Source organism: Triturus cristatus, chromosome 2_1 (genome assembly GCF_964204655.1).
Source record: "Triturus cristatus chromosome 2_1, aTriCri1.1, whole genome shotgun sequence".
In the NCBI taxonomy this organism is placed as follows: Eukaryota; Metazoa; Chordata; class Amphibia; order Caudata; family Salamandridae; genus Triturus; species Triturus cristatus.
Window position 1 is genome coordinate 1,124,435,681 of NC_140581.1, and position 20,252 is coordinate 1,124,455,932.

The following is a 20,252-nucleotide window of genomic DNA, read 5'->3' on the forward strand; positions in this document are numbered from 1 at the left end:
AAAGTAAAAACAGAATATTCCTTGGTTGTTCCACACTCAGTTGAAAAGAACTCTACTCACAATTGAATCCTGAGTTCAAATAAAAACAATGCTACAGCCCATGTAATAGACACAAAAGATGTATTGTCAAGACCAGCAATTATCACAAAACTTTCTTTTTATTATTACGGGACTCTTCCTTACCTATCCACACTTCGTTATCCCATGCCTTTTGCACCCTAACTGTGCATAGTCAGTAAGCACAATCAGACATTAGATTTCATGCAGTTGAAAATGTGTTGACACTGTCTGACTTGGCCGGCAAATTGAGAAGGTTGCTGTTTTACACCCATGCTCCGCACGGTGGATCTGTTGCTGTTGTGTGGAATCCAGTCTGACCTCGATCACTGCATCTGGCCAACCATAGGTGTTTGCTAGCCAAGCGTGCCAGAACTGATAAAGAAAATGTGGACACAAGCCAAGCGAAGTCTGAAATGGTTTATTTACAAAATAAACATTTATTAGCCAGTGAATCACCGGTCTAGCCAGCCTGAGTGTGCTACAGAAGTCTGGGCTGGAGCATGCCTGGTAAGCAATTCAAGTTACAGATTTATAGTATTTCATGAACCGGGGGGGTGGGGGGCAAGGGGGTGGCTTGATAGATTGAAACAAAAGGGGCACAGAGGTGTTTGAAGACTGATATCATAAGAAAAGAAAAAGATTACCTTCAGTTTGTAACAAGAATGCAAACATTTGGATGAGCAAGCTAGTCAATAGTTTCTCACTTGGGAAGCCAAGATGTGAAAGGAAGTCTCAAAACATCAGACAGCCCACTTACTTAAGGCGCTTGTTAGACCGAGCAAAAAAATAACAGGTCTGAAGTAAATTCTAGTTAGGCATGTACTTTTTTTCCCCATGCATTTTCTGTTTTTCTGTCCTTCTCTAGATTGAGACAACCGTGATAGTTGTGTTGTGGCATTTGGGCATGTTGGTAAGTCCTTTTTTCAATCACAATGGCATTGGTCAGAGGTACAGTTTTCTCCACTGCACGCATAGTAAGGTTGCTACAGGTATCCCCTCTGGACCTCGAATCCCTCCAACACTCTCCTCTTCCTCACAGGGCACAATGGTCTTGGCCAGCAGGCAGGTGCATGTGTTCCAGGACAGGTAGTCTTGGTTTCTCTGGGTGAGGTCCCCTCACCCAGCTGGTAGACTAGCAGGTATGGCCCAAATCCTGTCACATGCAGGAATCCTGCAGAGCTTCTCTATCTCGCACAGCCTAAGTAGCTGTTTGACAGTTTTGGGGGTCTCAAGCTCACCCCTTATACTCCATTTCCAGACACCAAATGAGTCTTTGAAGTGTATGTTGGAGGTATGCTTTCTTTTGAAGTAACCAATCCTCTGCTCTCTCTTTCTCCTTAAAGCAGTCTGCCACAGCAGGAGCTTCTAATCTGATAACCCCACAATACAGGCCATGGAAGTGACTAGAGTTTCACACCTATGTCGGCCACAGTGATGTGTATCAAAAGGTTACCCTCAGCTCTACTTACTCTTTAAGATTCTCTTATCAGCCCCATCTTCTTCCTTAGATGTGCCCAGGCCCCTTCCTTGTAACCTCTCTCAGAATCAAAAAAGACCTTTTGAAGTGTGCATGGGAAGCCTGGCTCTCCCTTCCTCCAGTGTGTCCCACCCAGCTCACAGGAATGCAGCAATATACAAATCTGTCTGGGAGGAAACTTCTGCCTCCTTTCCTAATTTTTTACCATACATACCTGGGTGTCCCAAAGTGGAACCCAGAAATGTCCATCTATTGTACCATTCATAGGCACACATACGACCAGCATATGCATAACGCTCTGCACAGCTCTACATCCTTCATGTATTGTACCACTCACAGTTACGCATACAACAAGCAATTGCATGTAACACACACTGCACAGTAACACAATATATCTGATTTGTACCATTCACAGCACACATGCACCCAACGCATATAGACCACATATGCACAGCACAGGACTACATACCAAAGCAATGTAAGCTTAGAGTGAGTTAAGCACACAGCAGCAGAAATTTAAATGAGCAAGCCTGTAGGACTCACTCCAGTGACACAGGTAAAAAGGACCTGTTCACTCCTACTGATCACTACACAGTATGGTGCCGCCACCCCGCTGCTCAACTCCTTGCCTTTCAGCATTGTGAGAGTAGCGCTTTTGGCACTCCTCTTAGTCCAACAAGACCGCAATCTGTGAGACAAGCCGATTTCATGGCACATACATAGATCAGTGTTAACCTATGACAACAAAAAAATCTGCATTAAGGATCCAGACATTCGTACTGTTTGGGCACTTAGGGCGAGGAGAGTTCATGTTCATAACCACGCAAGGGCCTTTTCTGTCCCATCAGGTAGTATGTCAGTTATTTAACAGGGTCAGATGGGGAGATCGCTTGCATGATGATTCATGGGATATCAGTGGGCCAAGGGAGAGGAAACCAATAAATCCTCACGGCATGCCTGCTTGCCAGACCTTCATGGTAAATCCTACTTCATAATATTAGTCAACTTTAACTCCTTTTCAACTTAAGTTTTTGGGGAATTTTATTTTTTTGTCATTTGTTTTTGCATGTTGGCATAAGATTGAGGGTGTTACCTTATGATGGCTGGTGTGTGGTCTAATAACGCTGATTTTGTTGCCATATTTGGATTGTGTAGACATAATGGGTGTGCTAGTATATGTTGGTGGGTGTGCTTGGCTTATGATGTCTATGTATGATTGTGGGTGTGGTACTATATGATATGGGTTATGTAGACATCACAGTGGGTGTGTTGGTGGAGGATATGTGCTTTGGATTATGGATTACCGTGTGTTGACGATGTATGATGGCTGGTGTTTTAGAATACGATTGTTTGGACATACGATGGTGGTATGTGAATTTGTAATATTACTTCTAATCTGCACATATGATTTTTCTGAGGTATCTCTCCAGATATCAATTGTGTAAGCCCTCAGGTCAGACCTTGCTTGTGGCACGCTGTCCACCACATTTTGACAATATTCGTCCGCTTGTCATAGCTATTGTTTAGACATTGTGTTCATTTGGTGCTCTATAAGCTTCCCTTCAGATGGCACTTTGATGGCCAGCATACCATTAGTGCAAGGAGGACTTCCAAATATCTATTTGTCTCTGCGCTTCTCCTGGGGATAGTATGACTATCTTGACATTTTGTTATTAGTCTCGTGCCTCATCTACCCTGCTCCCTTGAGCACTAGACAGTAGAGCTGCTTGCATACCTGCCCAAATAAACTAATTGAAAATTGATTTAGAAGTGCAGCTACCAAAATAAGCATTATTCATACCAAGAATGTATCATTAAGTGGTTGTGGGCATACGAAAGCGAAACTGCTATGAATCTGTATCTTGGGCTTCCCTTGCTGGTATAATAATGTGGACCTGAGCAGTACATTTCTCTCTGAATGAGGAATACTGTTCTTGCCATATATGCATAAACACAAAAGGTAGTGGAAGAATGCCTCATTCTTTGGCCCACCATGCCATTTCAGATTTGACCACTCCTATACAAATCAGTCTTGACCCTGCTCCAGTAGGAACAGTCCAGCCTAAGCTACCAAGGTAAGTCCTCTCTGAACCGGAACACATGCAACCCAAGACGGTTTTCGCCCTGAGCTCTAACCAGGGCGAAGCCTGTCCTAGGTTGCTTGTGTTCCAGTTCAGGGAGGACCTGGCCTGGTATTTGGGCAAGACTGTTCGTACTGGAACAGGGTCAAGACTGATTTGCATATGGCTGGTCCAACGGGGGTAGTATGGTGTGCAAAATAACCATGGACTGGAATGCGACCAGAGTAATTACCAGTGGCTGAGATTAATTCAAGCCTTCCATTCATTACTTTCTGTATACCCTGTATGCAGCATAGCAGCTAGCTTTTTCCTCCCCTTTTTTTAAAGTTCCTTTGCCATATTCTCTAGCAGCCTTTGCAAGGGAGGGTGAGGGCCCGGGCTGTTTGCTTTATTTATAAGCCTAACCTTTGTAGGGTAGCAGATGTAAAACCGAAACGGCTTGATATTTGGTGATATAATGTGATAAATTAAAAGATGTAATATTTCAGTTCGAGTCAGACAAATTAGCTCTTGAGTCAGACAAATTAGGTCTTCGGTTACCCAGAATTTGTCAAACTGTATTTTTCCTACAGCTGCCTGCGGTCATTTAAAAGGCAACCAGTGACTCACTTATAACCATTTAAATGTTTCGTTAGATGGTTTACAAAGCCGATGGCCAAGTGAATATTATTACATTAGGAAGTAATGTATGGCACCTTGTTTCCTGTAAATGCTCTTTCTTCAGTTTGGTTTCTATGGTTCTTTTTCTTTGCATTTCCTTTTATCAGTGTACTGTTTTGCTCAGCTAACAAGTCTTTTCTTTTGTGTTTATCAGGTAAAGTTTATGCAGTGGGTGGACATGATGGCAATGAGCATTTAGGAAGCATGGAACTGTTTGATCCCCAGAGTAACAAGTGGGTGATGAAAGCATCAATGAATACAAAAAGGTATGTGTAGACATACACACATGCAGTATGAACATTGGCCTTTAACTCATTTCTGTACAATATTTTATTTGCTGAGAATGTAAGAGATGAGGCTTACATTTTTTTTTGTGCAGCAAACAAGAAGAGGCAAACCCAGTGCTGCTCCAATTTCTCATGAAACAAAGCTTCTGCAAGACAATGTTTACCTTTTCATAGTGCTATCATAAAGGTTAAATTGACACATGCCATTAGACTACCCTTGAGGCGCTCAAACCTTTGACTCTGCTTCACTCCATCATAAACCTCACCCTATTCTCATCTTCATCCATCCTTTCTCAACTTCACTCTATCCTCAACTTCTTTTATCATCCCCAAATTCATTTCCCTTCCACTCAATCACCTCTCTTCAGCCTTTTCCTAAATAAACTTCGCACCCTTCTCCCTTCCACCTCACTCTCCCCCTTCAACTTCACTGCCTCTTCGTCCTCACATCAGCCACACTTTTTCATGACCTTCTCCTCAATTTCACCCGCCTTTCTCAACCAGACCTAGACACAATAACGCATAATTGGTCTACTGAACTGAACACCACTCCAGATCTAAGCTCCCGTACTGACTCAATATCCCAGAAGTAACCTCCTGATTGTGGTACAATTCTAAAAGTACCACCTAAATATATTAGCAAGACTCTAGGTGAAACATTGCGAACTAGATACAGTACAATGAAAGGGACTAGAGCACTTAGACCAACCAGATACAGATGAGCCCCCTGAACTAGAAACAACACGTTGTGTGGCTTCTAGAACAAGACACAACAAGCCATGTGTTATGATCCTTCCTCAGTCATTAAAACCGATTTATTTCCCACTCGTTGTGATGGAAAGCTGTCTACAGGTTTTTGGTTGGCTCCTCATAGGTTTTGCAGACAGTTACAAGCTAATTGCAAATCATTTTTATTCTCGTCCTGGTTACCTCTGCCCTCAACAAGGCCAGCACTCCCCTGTGGCTGTCGAATAGAGTACTGTTAGTTAAATCTGCCTCCCCTAAGTGAGTCCTCCTCTAGTCTTATTTTCCTCTGATTGGCCTTTTTCGTAGTTCTAGGCCTGTTGTCCACAGTGTAGGTGCCATTCAATACTTTGAGGCCCATCATTCTCTATATCAACCCATTTCTGGGCCTGTCCTCTGGAAAAATGTCATTAAAAGCTTCTCCACTCCTCTATGTTAAGGTAGGTTCTTATTTAGAACTGCACTCCTCAGTGTGTGCTGTTCAATAGATTTGTCAGTCATCCAGTAGACCACTCCTCCTCAAAGAGTTGAAGTGGCTATCTGAAGTCCAGTCGGTTTTGCTTTAAATTCTTTAGTGCCCCTACTCTCTAGTCTCTCTTGAGTAGCTTGATCCTTTGAGTGTGCCATTGCATGTCCCTGGGCCAAACCTTCTCCAAGCCTATGTTCCCCTGTAATTTGCTGGCCGTGAAAGCTTCAGGCAAGTAGGAAGATGATGAACCTTAAATGGGAAAGTTTACCATATTAGAACTCGCTGTGAACTTAGCAAATGACTAGTGACTTGTCACAGTCCAAGTACCACCAGGAAACAAAGGTGAGTATGAATGATGTTTATTAACACTTTTCTTTTAGCACGGTAGAGGGGTTCCCAGTTTTCAGTCCTGGATAGAGCTCTTCCCTTATTATTGCTGTCTCTGTTGCCTTTCTTTTCTGCGTTGACCTTTCACTGATCCCGCCATAAACATCCGTCTTCTCCTCGGGAAAAGAAAAAAAAGGAGAGGGAATCCGTTCCCTTACCAGTCTTTGCCCTGGCCAACCCTCCAACGTTCTTCCCACGACAGGACAGGCGGCGGCTAGGGATACAGACACAGTGTTTCTTCACACTATGTGAGAAGTGGTTAGGGTGTGACTAACGGCTTGAAGTTGGGAGAAGAAAAAACACCCCGGGCATTTCCATACATAGGGACCCTTCTCTTCAGGTGACCCTGTCCTTTCCAGCCACCCGGGACCTCCCTTTCTTTAACTAGTGTCCTATTTTTGGTAATCATGCCGTTGCCTATGGACTCCTGGTGGGATATCTCTTCCTCTCCTTATCACCACAATGGCCCGCTCTGTTATGAACCCGTGAAGCTGGCGTGTATTCTAACCCGCACTCCCAGCCTGCGCCCGGTCACTTGCCTGTAGTCGTGACCCTTCGACAGAGTCATGGCTGCCTCGTCCTTAGCGCCTTCCTCCGAGATGATCTCTGGATGGTTGCTCGCGCTCTCTGATCCTGTGGTGTCTCTCCTGTCTCGTCCTTGGTCCCGTTGTCTCTCTCTGAAGCAGTCTCCCCTGTTCCTCCTCCTCGCACCCCTTTTCCTCCTTCTCTTTTTCCTCCTTCACTCCGCCTCCTCGCCAGATTCACTTCCGGGTTTTAGTGCAGATTTCAACTCCGCCCTTCTTCCTGAAGCAACCTTTTTTTTTTTTTTTCTTTTTCTTTTTAAAAAAAAGCTGCATAAACCATACTTGGGGAATCCAGCTCATCATTATTATGAGAAACACTATACAATTCATTGTCAACTTGGGAAAAATCATCACTATTATCAGTCATTCTATACATTTTATCCACAGACAAGGAAAAAAGGCTGGCAAAAAGAAAACCTTTGTTTGACCAGCCAGATAAGTAATCAATCAATTAATTAGCAAATTCACTGACATAAATCCATACCAATATAACCCTTCTTTTTTTTATTTTTTAAATACCTTGAGATTCAAGATTACCACCCAGATTCTTAGTCACTCCAGCAGAATTAAAAGCAGCCATATACAGTAGTCCATAATCGTATACACCAAGACACGGGCCAGTATATTCACACTCAGCTCCCCACAGCAGCCGAGTCGGCCACTAGCCAATCATTGAGGCCCAGACTGTCTGCAATCCAGTCTATCAAATGGTACCAAATCCTCCTCCTTCGCCTTGTAGTCCCCCTTTACAGTTGGGAAATGCCTTCTCCAAATTATACATGTGTAACAAACGCCCAAACCATACTTGCGTAGTAGAATGTTCAGCACTTTTCCATTCTGTTGCTATTAAGAGGTGTACTTTTGCCATAAAAACAAAGAACAATTGACACTGATCTTCTACGAAGCTCTGATCGAAATCAAACTGCATCAGAGCTGGACTAATATGGATATCAATTCCAAACAGCTTCTTCCAGAAGACATTGATACCCTCCTCAAATGACCGTAGCCTTCCACTGCAAAAGAACATATGAACCATGTCGGCCGGGTCCTCCCCACTGTGGAGTCACCTGTCAACCCTCTTGCCCCACCTAAAGAATTTGGCAGGTGTGTAATAATGGTTAAATGTGGTTTCGTAATGTTCTTAAGTTAAACCAGAGAAGTACTTTCTTAATCCTGATTGAGGCCTGCAGATCTATAACTCCCTCCCCCAGTTTCCCCGCCCATTTAGCCTCTCTTGTTTCTAGATCATCCAGTGTCATATCGATCAGAAGTTTGTAGATCTGCCCAATCTTACTTCTCTGCAGCTGGACTGTATCTAGTAGGGTAATTCTCTCAATTAAGATTGTTCCTTCTTTTATCTTGATCAGACATTACCTGTAAGTATTTAAAGAAACATCCTAACCCCCAGCCCAAAATCCTGCTGCAGCTCAGCAAACGGATACAGCTGACCACCCAAGATAAGATCCCCAAGCCTACACAACCCAGCTCGCTCTCATTGTTTTCAGATCCCCTTGTGAAATGCTGCTGGGAACAATGGCAATCGCCGCAATTGGGAATACCACTTATATCTTTTAATGCCCAGCTGCTTCTTAACCCTAGTTCAAAGTCTCCAGATTGGCATCATGGTCTTAAATCTGACCTTTTTACAGTAACTCAGCTCGATCTGCCTCAGGAGGCAGGCCCATCTGGTGTGATTACCGCAATATCATCAGCATATGCTAATACTTTTGTATCATAATTATTTACCCTCACCGGCTTTATGGTGTGGCTCTTTGATATTTGATCTAATAATGGGTCAATGTACAGGATGAAGAGGATTCGGGAGCAGGGGCAACCCTGCCTTGTCCCGCTGGTGAGAACTATCCTTTCTGATTCTTGGCCCATGATTTGAAGCTGGGCAAATGGAGAGTAATACAAAGCCCTTATCGCCTTAATCAGCCCTGGGCCAAATCCCTTAAGCCTCAAGGCTGCCCATAGATCACTCCATGAAACTCTGTCAAATGCTTTTTCCACATCAAGGAGTATCATAGCCACAAGATCTTCCATTACCTCAGTGACATCAAAGAGCATGATGGCACGTCTGACATGTTCAGTTGTCCCTCTGCTGGGTGAAACCATCTGAGCTAGGCCCCTCCCCATGCATAATGCAAGTATCTTTGAGTATAATTTGGCTTCGGAGTCGAGGATTTAGGCCTATAGGAGTCTGGGTTATCTGATGGCTTATTCTTTTTCTTAAAGATAACAGTATTTTTACCCTTCGAAGAAAATGGCGGCATCCCCTCGTGCTGGAACCCCCACGAACGTATCCAACAGGACCGTCGCCAGCTCTGTATAGAACACCTTATAACACTCTAGGGTTATCTTGTCAGGACCTGCTCCTCTGCCGGATGCCAGGAAACTGACAGCACTAGAGACTTCCTCTAACGTCATATCTGAATATTATCAGAATCACCTTAGCGTCTACCTGGGCCCTCTCCTCTTCTTCTTGTAATTCTTCTATCTGGGTTAGTGTTGGTGTTATTTTCTCATGATATAAAGCCCTATAATAATCCTCGAAACACTGAGAATATCGGCCAGCTCTGTAGCTGAGGAGCCATCATCCTTCTTGATACTTTCGATGTTCCTACCAACCTCCCTTTGCTAAGTACAAAGGGCCTGTAGTCTGCCCACTGCCTCTCCAGATTGATAACTTTCGGCTCTATATGCCTGGAACCTTTCCACCAGCTTCTTTGCATAGTAGGTGTTTATCGTGGCTTTCACCACTGCTATTTTCTGTTGGCCCTGATAAATCATGCACTGATGCTATCCGCTTGATATGATGCAGTTCCATGGCAGTTAATTGCTCATACAATCCATTAATTTCCTCGCCCTGTTTCTGGAAATTTGCACAAAACTGACGGTCTCGCCCCTAACACCAGCCTATAATGCATCCCAGACTGCCTCTTTTGAGGTACGAAGTCTATTGATTTCTAGAAACTCCCTTATCCAATTTCTCATGTGTTCAACATACTGAGCATTTAACTGCAACTTCCTATCAAACCTCCATTTGCCCAGAGTCCTGATTACCCCCAGCTTGGTTAATTCCAAGATTAAGGGATTGTGATTAGAGAAGAGCATTGGAAGCCTCCTAAACCCCTGATATTTGAACCCCAGGTTTCCTGCCAAACTCAAGGTGCAAATTTAGGTCCTAACAAACACTCAAATGGGTAGGCCAAATTGCTAGCTTCACTTTCAAATTCACTAAAATAGTTGCCTCGTCCTAATTGGAGCCATAGATGGAGCAGATTGTAAATCTGGCCCCTGTGACCTGATGTTCTGTAATTGCCCATCTACCAAGTTAATCCTTCAACTGATAGAGGTGCTGTGGGTCGTGCAGACAAGAAGGGTATACTCCCTCACCTTAAACAGCTCCTTCTTCCCCCAAGAAATGTCGCTTGTTCACATATAACATCTGGTCCTGGTGATCTGAGTATCTCTGCCATGTAGTTATTGTTTAGGCCACCTATAATCACTGAACAGATTGTAAGTTTATCTGTCTGCATCATATTAAGGCCAGACAGTTACCAAAACAGATCCTCTCCAGCCCCCTGCTTCTTTGTATGACCCAAAATCAAAACCAGCCCACACCATGCTAACCACCACTATACCCCTACTCAGCTGGGTCACTTTTCACCTCACATTTTTCTTGTCTTGGCCTTTGGTTTTACTCTTCCTCACTTTTAGTTTTTATATGTTGCACCAACCCATCTGCCCCTCCCCTCCAAAGCGAGCAGACCAAACATTGGTCTGTTGGGATGTGAGCACCCTCTCCATCCAGCCAACAGAGAAACACAATATCCCATGTAAAAATTCCGATAAACAGCCTTTATACCACAGCTTGAACCATGCTATGCCTTAACAGCACCGTCCAAACCACAGATGTGTCTTTACAATGCATTCCTTTATCACGTAAGTCGTTAGAACGACTTGCATTAAGGAAAGCGTTGTTGGATTGATGTTAGATTTTAAATCCAACATTTTCCCTACTGTTGCACAGACTGGAGTTGGAATAGTAAATTATACTATTCCAACTCCAGCGCTTTCCTTAAGGCAAGCCGTTGTAATGACTTGCGTTGTAACGGAAGGCATTGTAAAAACGCATTCTTTGTTTGGACTGTGTTATTAAGGCAGGCGTTAATAGCTCCTGCGTGGTTCCGACATACAACCAAATATTCCACCATAAGAGTGCTTCAACATAACTACAGCGTAGGCATTACAAAACAGTCAAATTTCCTAATGCCTCAGGCCCCTCTATTTTAACCATTCATGTCCTCCAGAAATTACTTTGCCTTACTTTCGAAAGAAAACATCCCTGTGTATCAAAAGAATCTCATTATAAATGTTGGCGCTGCATTTAATGTTGAAATGGAGCTCGTGGGTCACCTTATTGTTTAGCTGAGATGGGGTTTCTATTGCACCAGGGGTCAAGCTAGGATCATTTGCCAATACCCCCACGTATGGACGGACAGGAGGCCACTGGGGGTAGGTGAATCGCTGGGAGGAACTCTGGTTTGACCTGATTAACAGTTGTGGTCAAATGGTCGTATTCTAGCGATGGAATACTATTCCGCCCATGGCTGGTAGTACCAGAATTGACCCCAGAGTGCCTCATCACAGTGCCACTAAGGTTAGCTTCCATGGAAGGAGACTGGGAAGCCAGTGGTGGTGGTGGGGGGGTTTGGTTTGGGGAGGGGGGTTGAGTTCAATTAGGAGACTGCTGCCTAGCAGGCCCCATCAGACCCCCTCTCTGAAATTACTCAAAGGTTTTTCAATTGCAGCTAGGCGATCAATAATTGGGCACAGCTTTGACTCTAGTAGAATACTAAGCCTTTCACTTAGGGAGTCTAAGAAACTATATTTTATGCAATTTTATTGGGGGTCATCGTAGCCTGGGCAGAAGTTAGACTGTATGGCTCGCTTGACTGCTTCTGGGCTCATTTTCTTTGCTTAATCACAGCGCTGACTCCAGGGGTCTCTGTCCAGTCTCTGCATTAATGGGCTCCTCCCACACAGCTGCTGAAGCCTCTGATAGAGTCTTGTCTACACTGGGGGACCATGCTCATTATGTAGGGTCTCTCTCTGTAACTGGGCACCCATAGGTAAGTCATTCTCCTCACCGGGGAGCGAGAGCCGGTGCTCAATCTGTTCGAACTCCTTCGAGATAATTCCTACTTTCTGCGCTAAAAAGCTGTCAATAGTTTTGTGGCCGTTAACCTGGGATTGGTAAGAGGCAGTTTTCCATTTCCTCATGATGGTGTGAGCTAAAAAATCCGCTTAAAAATTGCGACCCGTGCCCCAAATGTTTGGAGACATTTTTCCACTTACTTACGTTATGGGTTTTATATGTGATGGGTTTTTATAGAGCGCATAGCTGCCCTAACAACGGACTTCCCAGCACTGGATCTCGAAAATAGAGAACTGACGCTATCGGCCTCACAGAGAGAAATAACAGGCCATTTAGTTTGAAAACAGCCATGCCCTCAAACATTTCCTTAAGTGCGGATGGTTTTCAGTGTTCCTGATGGAAAGCGAAAGCGCATTCCAAAGAACAGGAGCTTTGGCACAAAATGAGCCATCTCCAACTCTGGCCTTCCGGACTCGCATGACAGTGGCCAAGTTAAGACCAGCTCAACGTAGAGGACTGGAGGGTCTGTAGCAAGAGAGGAGATTGGACAGAAAGGGAGCCCTTTGGGAGTATAAGATCTTATGAGCGTTACACAAGGTCTTGAAGTGGATGCTCTTCTCGACTGGACGTCAATGCAGTTTGTAAAGGAGACCAGAAATAGAGCAACATTTTGGAATGGCAAAAAGCAGCCTGGCTGCCGCATTTTGGGCAAGCTGGAGTCTTCCAACGACTGACTTGTTAGTGCCAAGATACAAGGTGTTACAGTAGTCAAGTCGAGACAAAATAACTTAGGTAACTTATAAAAAAAACAGTTCCACGGGAGACAATCTGACGGTCACTAGGTGCAAATAAGGAGGGCATGCAAGGTGCATAGTACCGGAAAAGGGAAATCTGCAGTCCGAAAAAGAAAACCAACAAGGGTGGCCCAGCCCAGCCTCTTTCTGGCGATGACGGCGAAGGCAGGGCAGATGGTGGCACTTTGTAGCGATATCTGGGTGGAGCCCTCCTCCTCTCCCTGTGCCCACCAGCAGGGATCCAGGGGCTTTGAGTCCCCAAAAACAGAGTTTGTTCCTTGCGCTGCAGAACAGATGGTGGTGCTTTATAGCGCAATCAGCGTGGGGCCCTCCTCTTCTCCCCCCCCTCCCCCCCCACCAGCAGGGGTGCTGGGATTTGGTGTCCCCAACAATAACTCTTATTTAAAAGATACAAATGCTTATTTTGCTTCCTTGGACTTGGGCAATACTTCAGGGATGTCTTTCTTAACAAAATCTTGTGAAAGTTTGAAAATAATAGCGTAAACAAAAACCTATTGACAACAGGAGCCCAACGGTTGCAAAAGAGTGCATACCTGTCAGATCTGGACAGCTCACAAATAGCTTTGATGGGATCAGATGTCTTCACCAGCTGAGATGTAGTGACCTAAATATCAAACACTGGGTAAACAGAATTGCAATTTCTCTTTAGGAACTGTATGCCTCTTTTTAGCTAATTTAGAGACCAGACACAAATTTCTTTGTGACAGAGAATGTGACAACATCACCTTATTGTGAACTTCACTGGCTATCTCCCGAAGCCTTGATTACATTCAAGCTACTCATCTTTCTTAGATGTGTCTGCAGGATGTATAAAGCCCAGAAGCTGTAAGGTCTTCAGGTTAAAATCAATGTTCAGAACACACCTTACTACAGCTTAATCCTTCTCTGGTGTGCCCCAACTGTGTGAAACTGAAGACTTCATCAACAAACAGACTTTCTACAATTCCACTACATAAAAAGGGAAAACCTGCCTATTTTGGCTCTTGCATGATATGTAGCTACTATCCCAGATTTGCTTTTTCTTTCTTATATCTCAGCTCCCCTTCTTTATCCTTTCTCTTCCCTACATCTATTCTGATTGTAACTACTTTTACATTTATCTTTATTTGCATAACTCTTTTAATCCTTCTCCTCCTTTCCTTCTTCCTTGTTCACCTTCAACCTGTCCTTGAGCTCCAGCTCTTATTGTAGTGTTGGACTCATGCCTTTAGTTTGGTTTGACCTTGCCTGTTTTCTTACTGTATTTTTCTCTACCTTCATTTCTCTGCCCCACTTCACAAGCCCTTTGCCGTATTTTGCGCACATGACCTGCTCCTTTAATTCTCTTGCGAGCTCAGATCTCTCTCCCTTGCTTATCAGCCTTCCACTCTTTTTTGCCCCCTCTTTTTGTTTCTCTTTCTTCACATACTTTGTCAGTTTAGATTTTTGTAACATGTGCCCTCCTTCTGACGATGAATTTGATATTGCACTTACTTTTCTGCGTTCTTGAATTTCTTTGTAAGGTGAATTCCCAACTCAAAAGTAGTTTTACTTGCAAAGCACACTGACCCCCACCCTCGTTGAACTGTGCCATACACGAAAGTGAAATAAATCAATGGTTCATACTATGTCTCTGCATAAGTGATCAGCAGCAAATTTTCTGGACGCTATTCGGTATATAGATTTTGAATGCCATCAACACATACGTATGCGTTTTGTTTTAAATTTATATTTTGTGTGTTCAACTTCTTTCTGAACTAAAATGAATTGAACTAATACGAACAAGTATTTGCGCTGCCTGCATTTGAAAACGTATCATATGATCCTTCATATCATTTTACAGGAGGGGAATTGCCCTTGCATCATTGGGTGGGCCCATTTATGCCATTGGAGGACTGGATGACAACACGTGCTTCAATGATGTGGAGCGATACGATATTGAGTTGGACAGATGGGGTTCTGTTTCCCCTATGATTACTCCAAGAGGTGGTGTCGGCTCGGTCGCACTAGTGGTAAGAGACTGCAATTTGATGATAAACTTCCATTAACTCTGTTTCTATGACATGATCTACAATCTGAATTTATGTAAACCTTTCTAATTTCCTCTTGTTTTTGTTATTTCCTCAGAATCATGTGTATGCAGTCGGAGGCAATGATGGTGTGGCTTCCCTCTCCAGTGTTGAGAGATATGATCCTCACTTAGATAAGTGGATTGAAGTTGAAGAGATGGGCCAGCGAAGAGCTGGTAATGGAGTTAGTGAACTGCGTGGCTGCTTATATGTTGTTGGTAAGTATGATTAACATTAAGACAAACTGTGTTTCTTAATGTGAGGGTGGTAGCAAGGGTCATGCCTGTAGTCTGCCAGCGCTGTGATTTCCTTGTCATTAGTCAGTTTCTTTGAGGCTGGAGCAACTACCGCCACCAGATTTTGTTTTTATTGCTAATTTCACCACACGGAAAAATGTAGGTTTGTTTATGAACAAGAGAGAAAATATGTCTATCATTCTTGTAATCTAATAAAGTTGAGAGAAAACAGTTACTTTAAGTGATAGCAGAGTGACGTTCCATCACCAAGAGACCTATTGGTATAATGGGCGATATATATACCAATGTTGTCAATCAATCAAGTTGATGCACCTCTGAACATACACAGGTAAGAAAACTGTTTTCTAGATTGCACATTTTTATGCTGCAGCTTCACACCATCAGAGTATTATGTACTTTTGCCACTGGTAATGGTAGAACTCCATTGAGTGCCATAACTTAATTTGTCTCTTAGCACCTGTATTTGCCTCAGTCTTGTTAAGTAAGTTTTATATTCTTTTAATTTGTGGCAACTAAATGAAAAAATGTACTCAAATGAATGCAAGTTTAACCATAAGTTAACTTTGCGGTCTGTAACAAACGCTAGCTGTATTATCATACTTTATACAAAGTGCAGACAAGTCTGACCTTTTTATAACCTTTTGAATTTTTAAAGCACCTTCCATTGGATCATCAATATATTTGCATACCAAACCTAAAGCATAAAATATTGAAAAAGTCTTGGAAAGAAATATCAGTATTTATCTGCCAAGCTTATCCTTTCGCTGGTGACATAAACACATCTCAGATGTTGAGAGGCAGCAATTAGTTGGGATTTAGATGCCAAAAAGGGGACATGCAAGTGGATTAATTCTCTAAAATGACAGTTTTCAAAACCAGGCTGTGGATGTCTGCTTCCTATATACCCAGGTGCCTTGTGCATACTAGGAAGGACCCAGTGCTTGATCTATATTACAAAGATGGTACAGGGGTTGTTAGATCTGGGGGTCTCTAGTTGGCAGAGATAAGCACCTTAGACCAAATAGGGACCCTTGCTTCTAGTCAGGGTACAGGGACACACACGGTAGATAACCCCTGCTCACCCTCTAGGTAGCTTGGCTCGAGCAGACAGGCTTATCCCCAAGGCAATGTGTAAAGTATTCGCACTTAACATCTACAATGACCCCCCTAGTATACCACAAACGTAGACCACACAGGTGAGTATATCAAAAATATATCTTTATCTAGTTTCAGCAGTGTAAATCAAGTATCAACGGGTTGCACATTACTCGCTTTCTTGGGTTGTCAGGATCGTAAAAGATAGTCTCTAGTCTCTTGCGTGATTCAGTATTCAACAAAACAGAATCAGTTCGTAGCCTCTCGGTGTTTAGTTAGCCACGCTCCTCTGGCGGTGCCTCTACGCTTATTATTAAAGCGCTCCTCTCCGGCTGCTCGGTGCAGGGCTTCCACCGTTCCCGAGCGATGGACCAATCCGGTCGCGGCTCCCTCGACGAGCCCCCAGTGACGATGTCGACGTCACCGGAGTCAGCCACTCGCAGCGCGGCTCCTCCTGCCAAGCCTCCTACCAGCAGCCAATCAGGTCGCGGCCTCCTCGTTCTCTTCTCCGCGGCTTCGCAGAGCGGGGAAGTGCAGCTTTCGATCAGTTTCAGGCCCCGGGCCGCGGCGGTGAATCGCGGGCAGGGTATTCCACGGCGCCCCGTGTCAGCGGGTCGATCGTGACGCCGCCAAGCCTCACAGCGGCTTAGTTAGCACGGGGGTCGCCCTCAATCCTGCAGCCACAGCAATACACGTGCCGAAGAGCACGTCGGTCTTCTCAGGGCGGCAACCGGTGTCAGGCCAAAATCAGCGCGGCACTCTCCAGCAAAACAGAGAGCAGCCAGCGCACTTCCCGGGGCAGATGTTTAGACGCTTGGTAGAATAGTCCACGGTCCTTGCAGCACACAGCAGCACAGAGGGGACACAGCAGAGTCTTAAAGTCTTGGCAACCTTTCTATCCCTGGGTTGCAAAACAGGAGGCCAGCTCTTCTCAGGCCCTTGGAGATTCAGAGTTGAAGACACAGCACACAGCAAAGTCTTGTTAGGTCAAGTAGGCAGGGGCACAGCAAGGCCCCTTCTCCTCCTCAGCTTCATTTGCACAGCAGAACAGGTCAGCCCTTGGAGCACACAGCAAGGCAATCTTTCTTCAGTCCTTCAGCAGTCCGTCTTTCAGCAGAGGTTCCTCTTGATTGTAGAATCTAAAAATCTGTTGTCAGGGGTCCTTTACTTATACCCCTAAAAGTCTTTGTGCAAGTGGGTCCTGAGCCCGGTCTGATCCAGTTCTGGGTGTTGCTGGAGCACTTTGTTTTCCTGGCTTCTGCTTTCCTTTCAGAGTGAGGGGCAGAGTCGTCAGCCGCCCAGCAGGAGGTGGAGCCAGCAGTGTGGCAGGCAGGCACAGCCCTATTCACTCCCAGGTGCTATCTCCTCCCTCCACTCTACTTGCAAATGCAGTCATTCAGCAAAGGGATGACTCATCCAACCTCCTGGGGGCTCCCCAGCCCCTGTCACTCTCAAACCAGACAGTCAATCCACAAGCATGCCCAGGCACACAGAAGGGTCAGACAAGAGAACAGCTACTCTCTAAAAAGTACTGTTCTCCAACTCAGGATTTAAAAACAACCTCTCCTAAAAGATGTGTTATTAAATGCTGAGCTCAGGGATATCAAACACTCATGTCTTATCTTGTTCCTATGGGAAGATAGGCTGATGGCCATTGGCACCAGCCTCCCCCATGTTAGCCTATGGAGCAAGATAACCTTGCAGCAGTGAACACACAAAATGGCCGCTGTTCACTACCAGAGCATGGTACCTGCACTAGTACATGCTCTACCTTTTACATACACTGCACCCTGCCCAGGGGGGTACCTTGGGCCTTCCATGGGGATGACTGATGTGCACAAAAAGGGAAGGGTTAGGCCCGGCCAGTGTGGACACTGGCCAGGAGGACATGGCAGTCCAGGGACTGCAAGCAGGCCTGCGGTGGCAGGCCTGAGACACCATTTTAGGGCTACTCATGTGGGTGGCGCAACCAGCGCTACAGACCCACTAATAGCATCTGTCATCACCAGCCCTGGCACACACAGTGCACTTTACTAGGGACTTCATGGTGATACAAATATGCCAATCAGGTATATCCAATCAATATGATATTTTACACAGGGAGCACTTACACTCTGGCACTGAATAGCAGTGGCAGAGTGTCCAAAGCATCTAAACCAGCAAAAACGAAATCCAGCACAGCATCAAAAATCCAGGTAGCAGAGGCAAAAGATAGGGGAAAAACCCACGCCAAGGATGTCCGGTCTAACAGGGGTTAAGGCTTTTGCAAACTTAAAAAAGTGGCATTCTATGATAGTATTTTAGTAATGGGCATTTCCAAGCAAGACCAGTGTTTGTGCGCTTGAACAGTATCCAAGTATGAGTGTGTAAACTTGTGGCACATCACTTCAGCACATTGTATGAACGTCTTTAGACATCTTGATAAATCTCATGAAATTTTGAAACTTTTCACCAAGCAACAGAACTCTAAAAACCAGGGTTTGCATTTGTTAGTTTGCCAATATTATAATAAGTGGTGCTACCATAAACTTATTTTTTTTTTAAATGCCCAAAAGGCAGTAAAGTATCTTTTCTTGCTAAATCTATACTAATCAACACGATATACCCCCAAAGTGGCAGGTCATTTAGCAAGTATAAAAGATGTTACTGGAAACATTATGGGAAAAATATGTTGCAGCTGAATACAATGTAAAGTAGGGATCTTGGATTAATTCCCCAGATGAAAAATTCTCTGCACCTCTAACCAGGGGCCTCTTGATTTATACGTTTTTAAGTATAAGGTCTTCTATTATAGTACAAAAAAGCAAGACAGAACCAACTAGACTGCCTACATAAAATCACCAAACCCCTTCATCCTTTTATTTCAATACAACTATCAGACTTGCACAAATAAGACAATTAGTGCATTTCTGTTGGCCTGAATGCTGGTTCCGCTCTATTTGGATTTTGTTTAGACCCGAAGATCAGTCCAATTGAAGAAGGCAGAAATTTTAACATGACCTCAGTTCAGCGTGAGAAATGCATCCAGTAGCAGGTTTTGCCCTTTTGAGCAGCAGAATCTCTGTATCATTTTTGAAGCACTGATTTAGAGGTAGACTAGGCAGTTACTCATGAGAAGCTAAAAAATTGTACAGGTACCACAAAGGAACGACTCCCATTTCCCTCCTCCTTTAGGTACCTAGGTGGTGTGAGAAACATCATCCATCTCATGAATGGCAAGGCCTCACCAAATCTATCTGGGATACCAATTTTTAAACAAAAAGAATATGAAAGTAATACCCATTCTGCCAAGATTTCTGCAAAGTCCAGTGGACCTTCTTACCAGGACTGGCCGGTTCAGTAGTGACCAGAGAGATGCTCAAAATGCAAAGAAAGGAGAATTATTCCTCTTATGTTTTATTAAAGACCAATTCTAGACGTAAAAACTTTAAACATGGGTGAAGGACTAATTGAGGATGCCATTTTAACATATTTATCATAGCATTTTCCAGGGAGATTAGATATGAGCAAGAGATGAGCATATTTGTTCTCACCTCCAACTTGTAAAAAAACCAGAAACACTTCAGGTTTGTTGTCCATGTGTAGCAGTAGCAATACAGAGTCCTACTGTTGGGCTTGATAGCTGCTGCCTGCGTATTTTCCAAATTCATGAAGGCTGCACCTCACCTGAACAAGAATGAGATATTCTATCTTTTTCACACAACCTCTGAAGTGCTCTTGAATCTTGATTTCCTTTTGTGGACGCATAGTTATTGATATATAGAGTTCAGTACTTAGTAGTGATGGTCATGAATGTTGAAAAAGGAAGAGCACTTGTCTTCTGTCATCAGAAATGTCTGTTTCTCAAGATCATCCCAATCTGATTACAGACAGAATTGGTCAATTTACAGTTTTGTGGCATCCTGCATCTTCATAATACTAAAAGTGTGGCTTCTTGTGGTCACATGTACTGCTCTGTTGAATGGGAGCCCACACACTCCAACAATTCTAGACTGTTGGTGAGAAAGAGATATCCAATCTCATTAACAGGCTGCAGCCAAAAGTGGTCTTGTCTGTCTTCAGAATACCTAAGACAACATAGCAAGTGTAGAGGTTGGAAAAAGGTAGTGATCAAGGTCCAGGAC

At 44.0% G+C, this 20,252-nt stretch overlaps 1 protein-coding gene across 4 annotated transcripts in view; it reads left to right on the forward strand.

The window, feature by feature from the left end:
- Nucleotides 1-20,252, forward strand: part of KLHL8 (kelch like family member 8) — a 306,138-nt gene that overhangs the window by 257,260 nt on the left and 28,626 nt on the right. For all 4 annotated transcript variants that reach the window (XM_085636536.1, XM_085636539.1, XM_085636538.1 and 1 more), the window contains 3 exons: nt 4,433-4,544; nt 14,551-14,719; nt 14,835-14,994. In XM_085636536.1, coding sequence (XP_085492662.1) covers nt 4,433-4,544; nt 14,551-14,719; nt 14,835-14,994 — 441 coding nt within the window. The remainder of the gene's footprint in view (nt 1-4,432; nt 4,545-14,550; nt 14,720-14,834; nt 14,995-20,252) is intronic.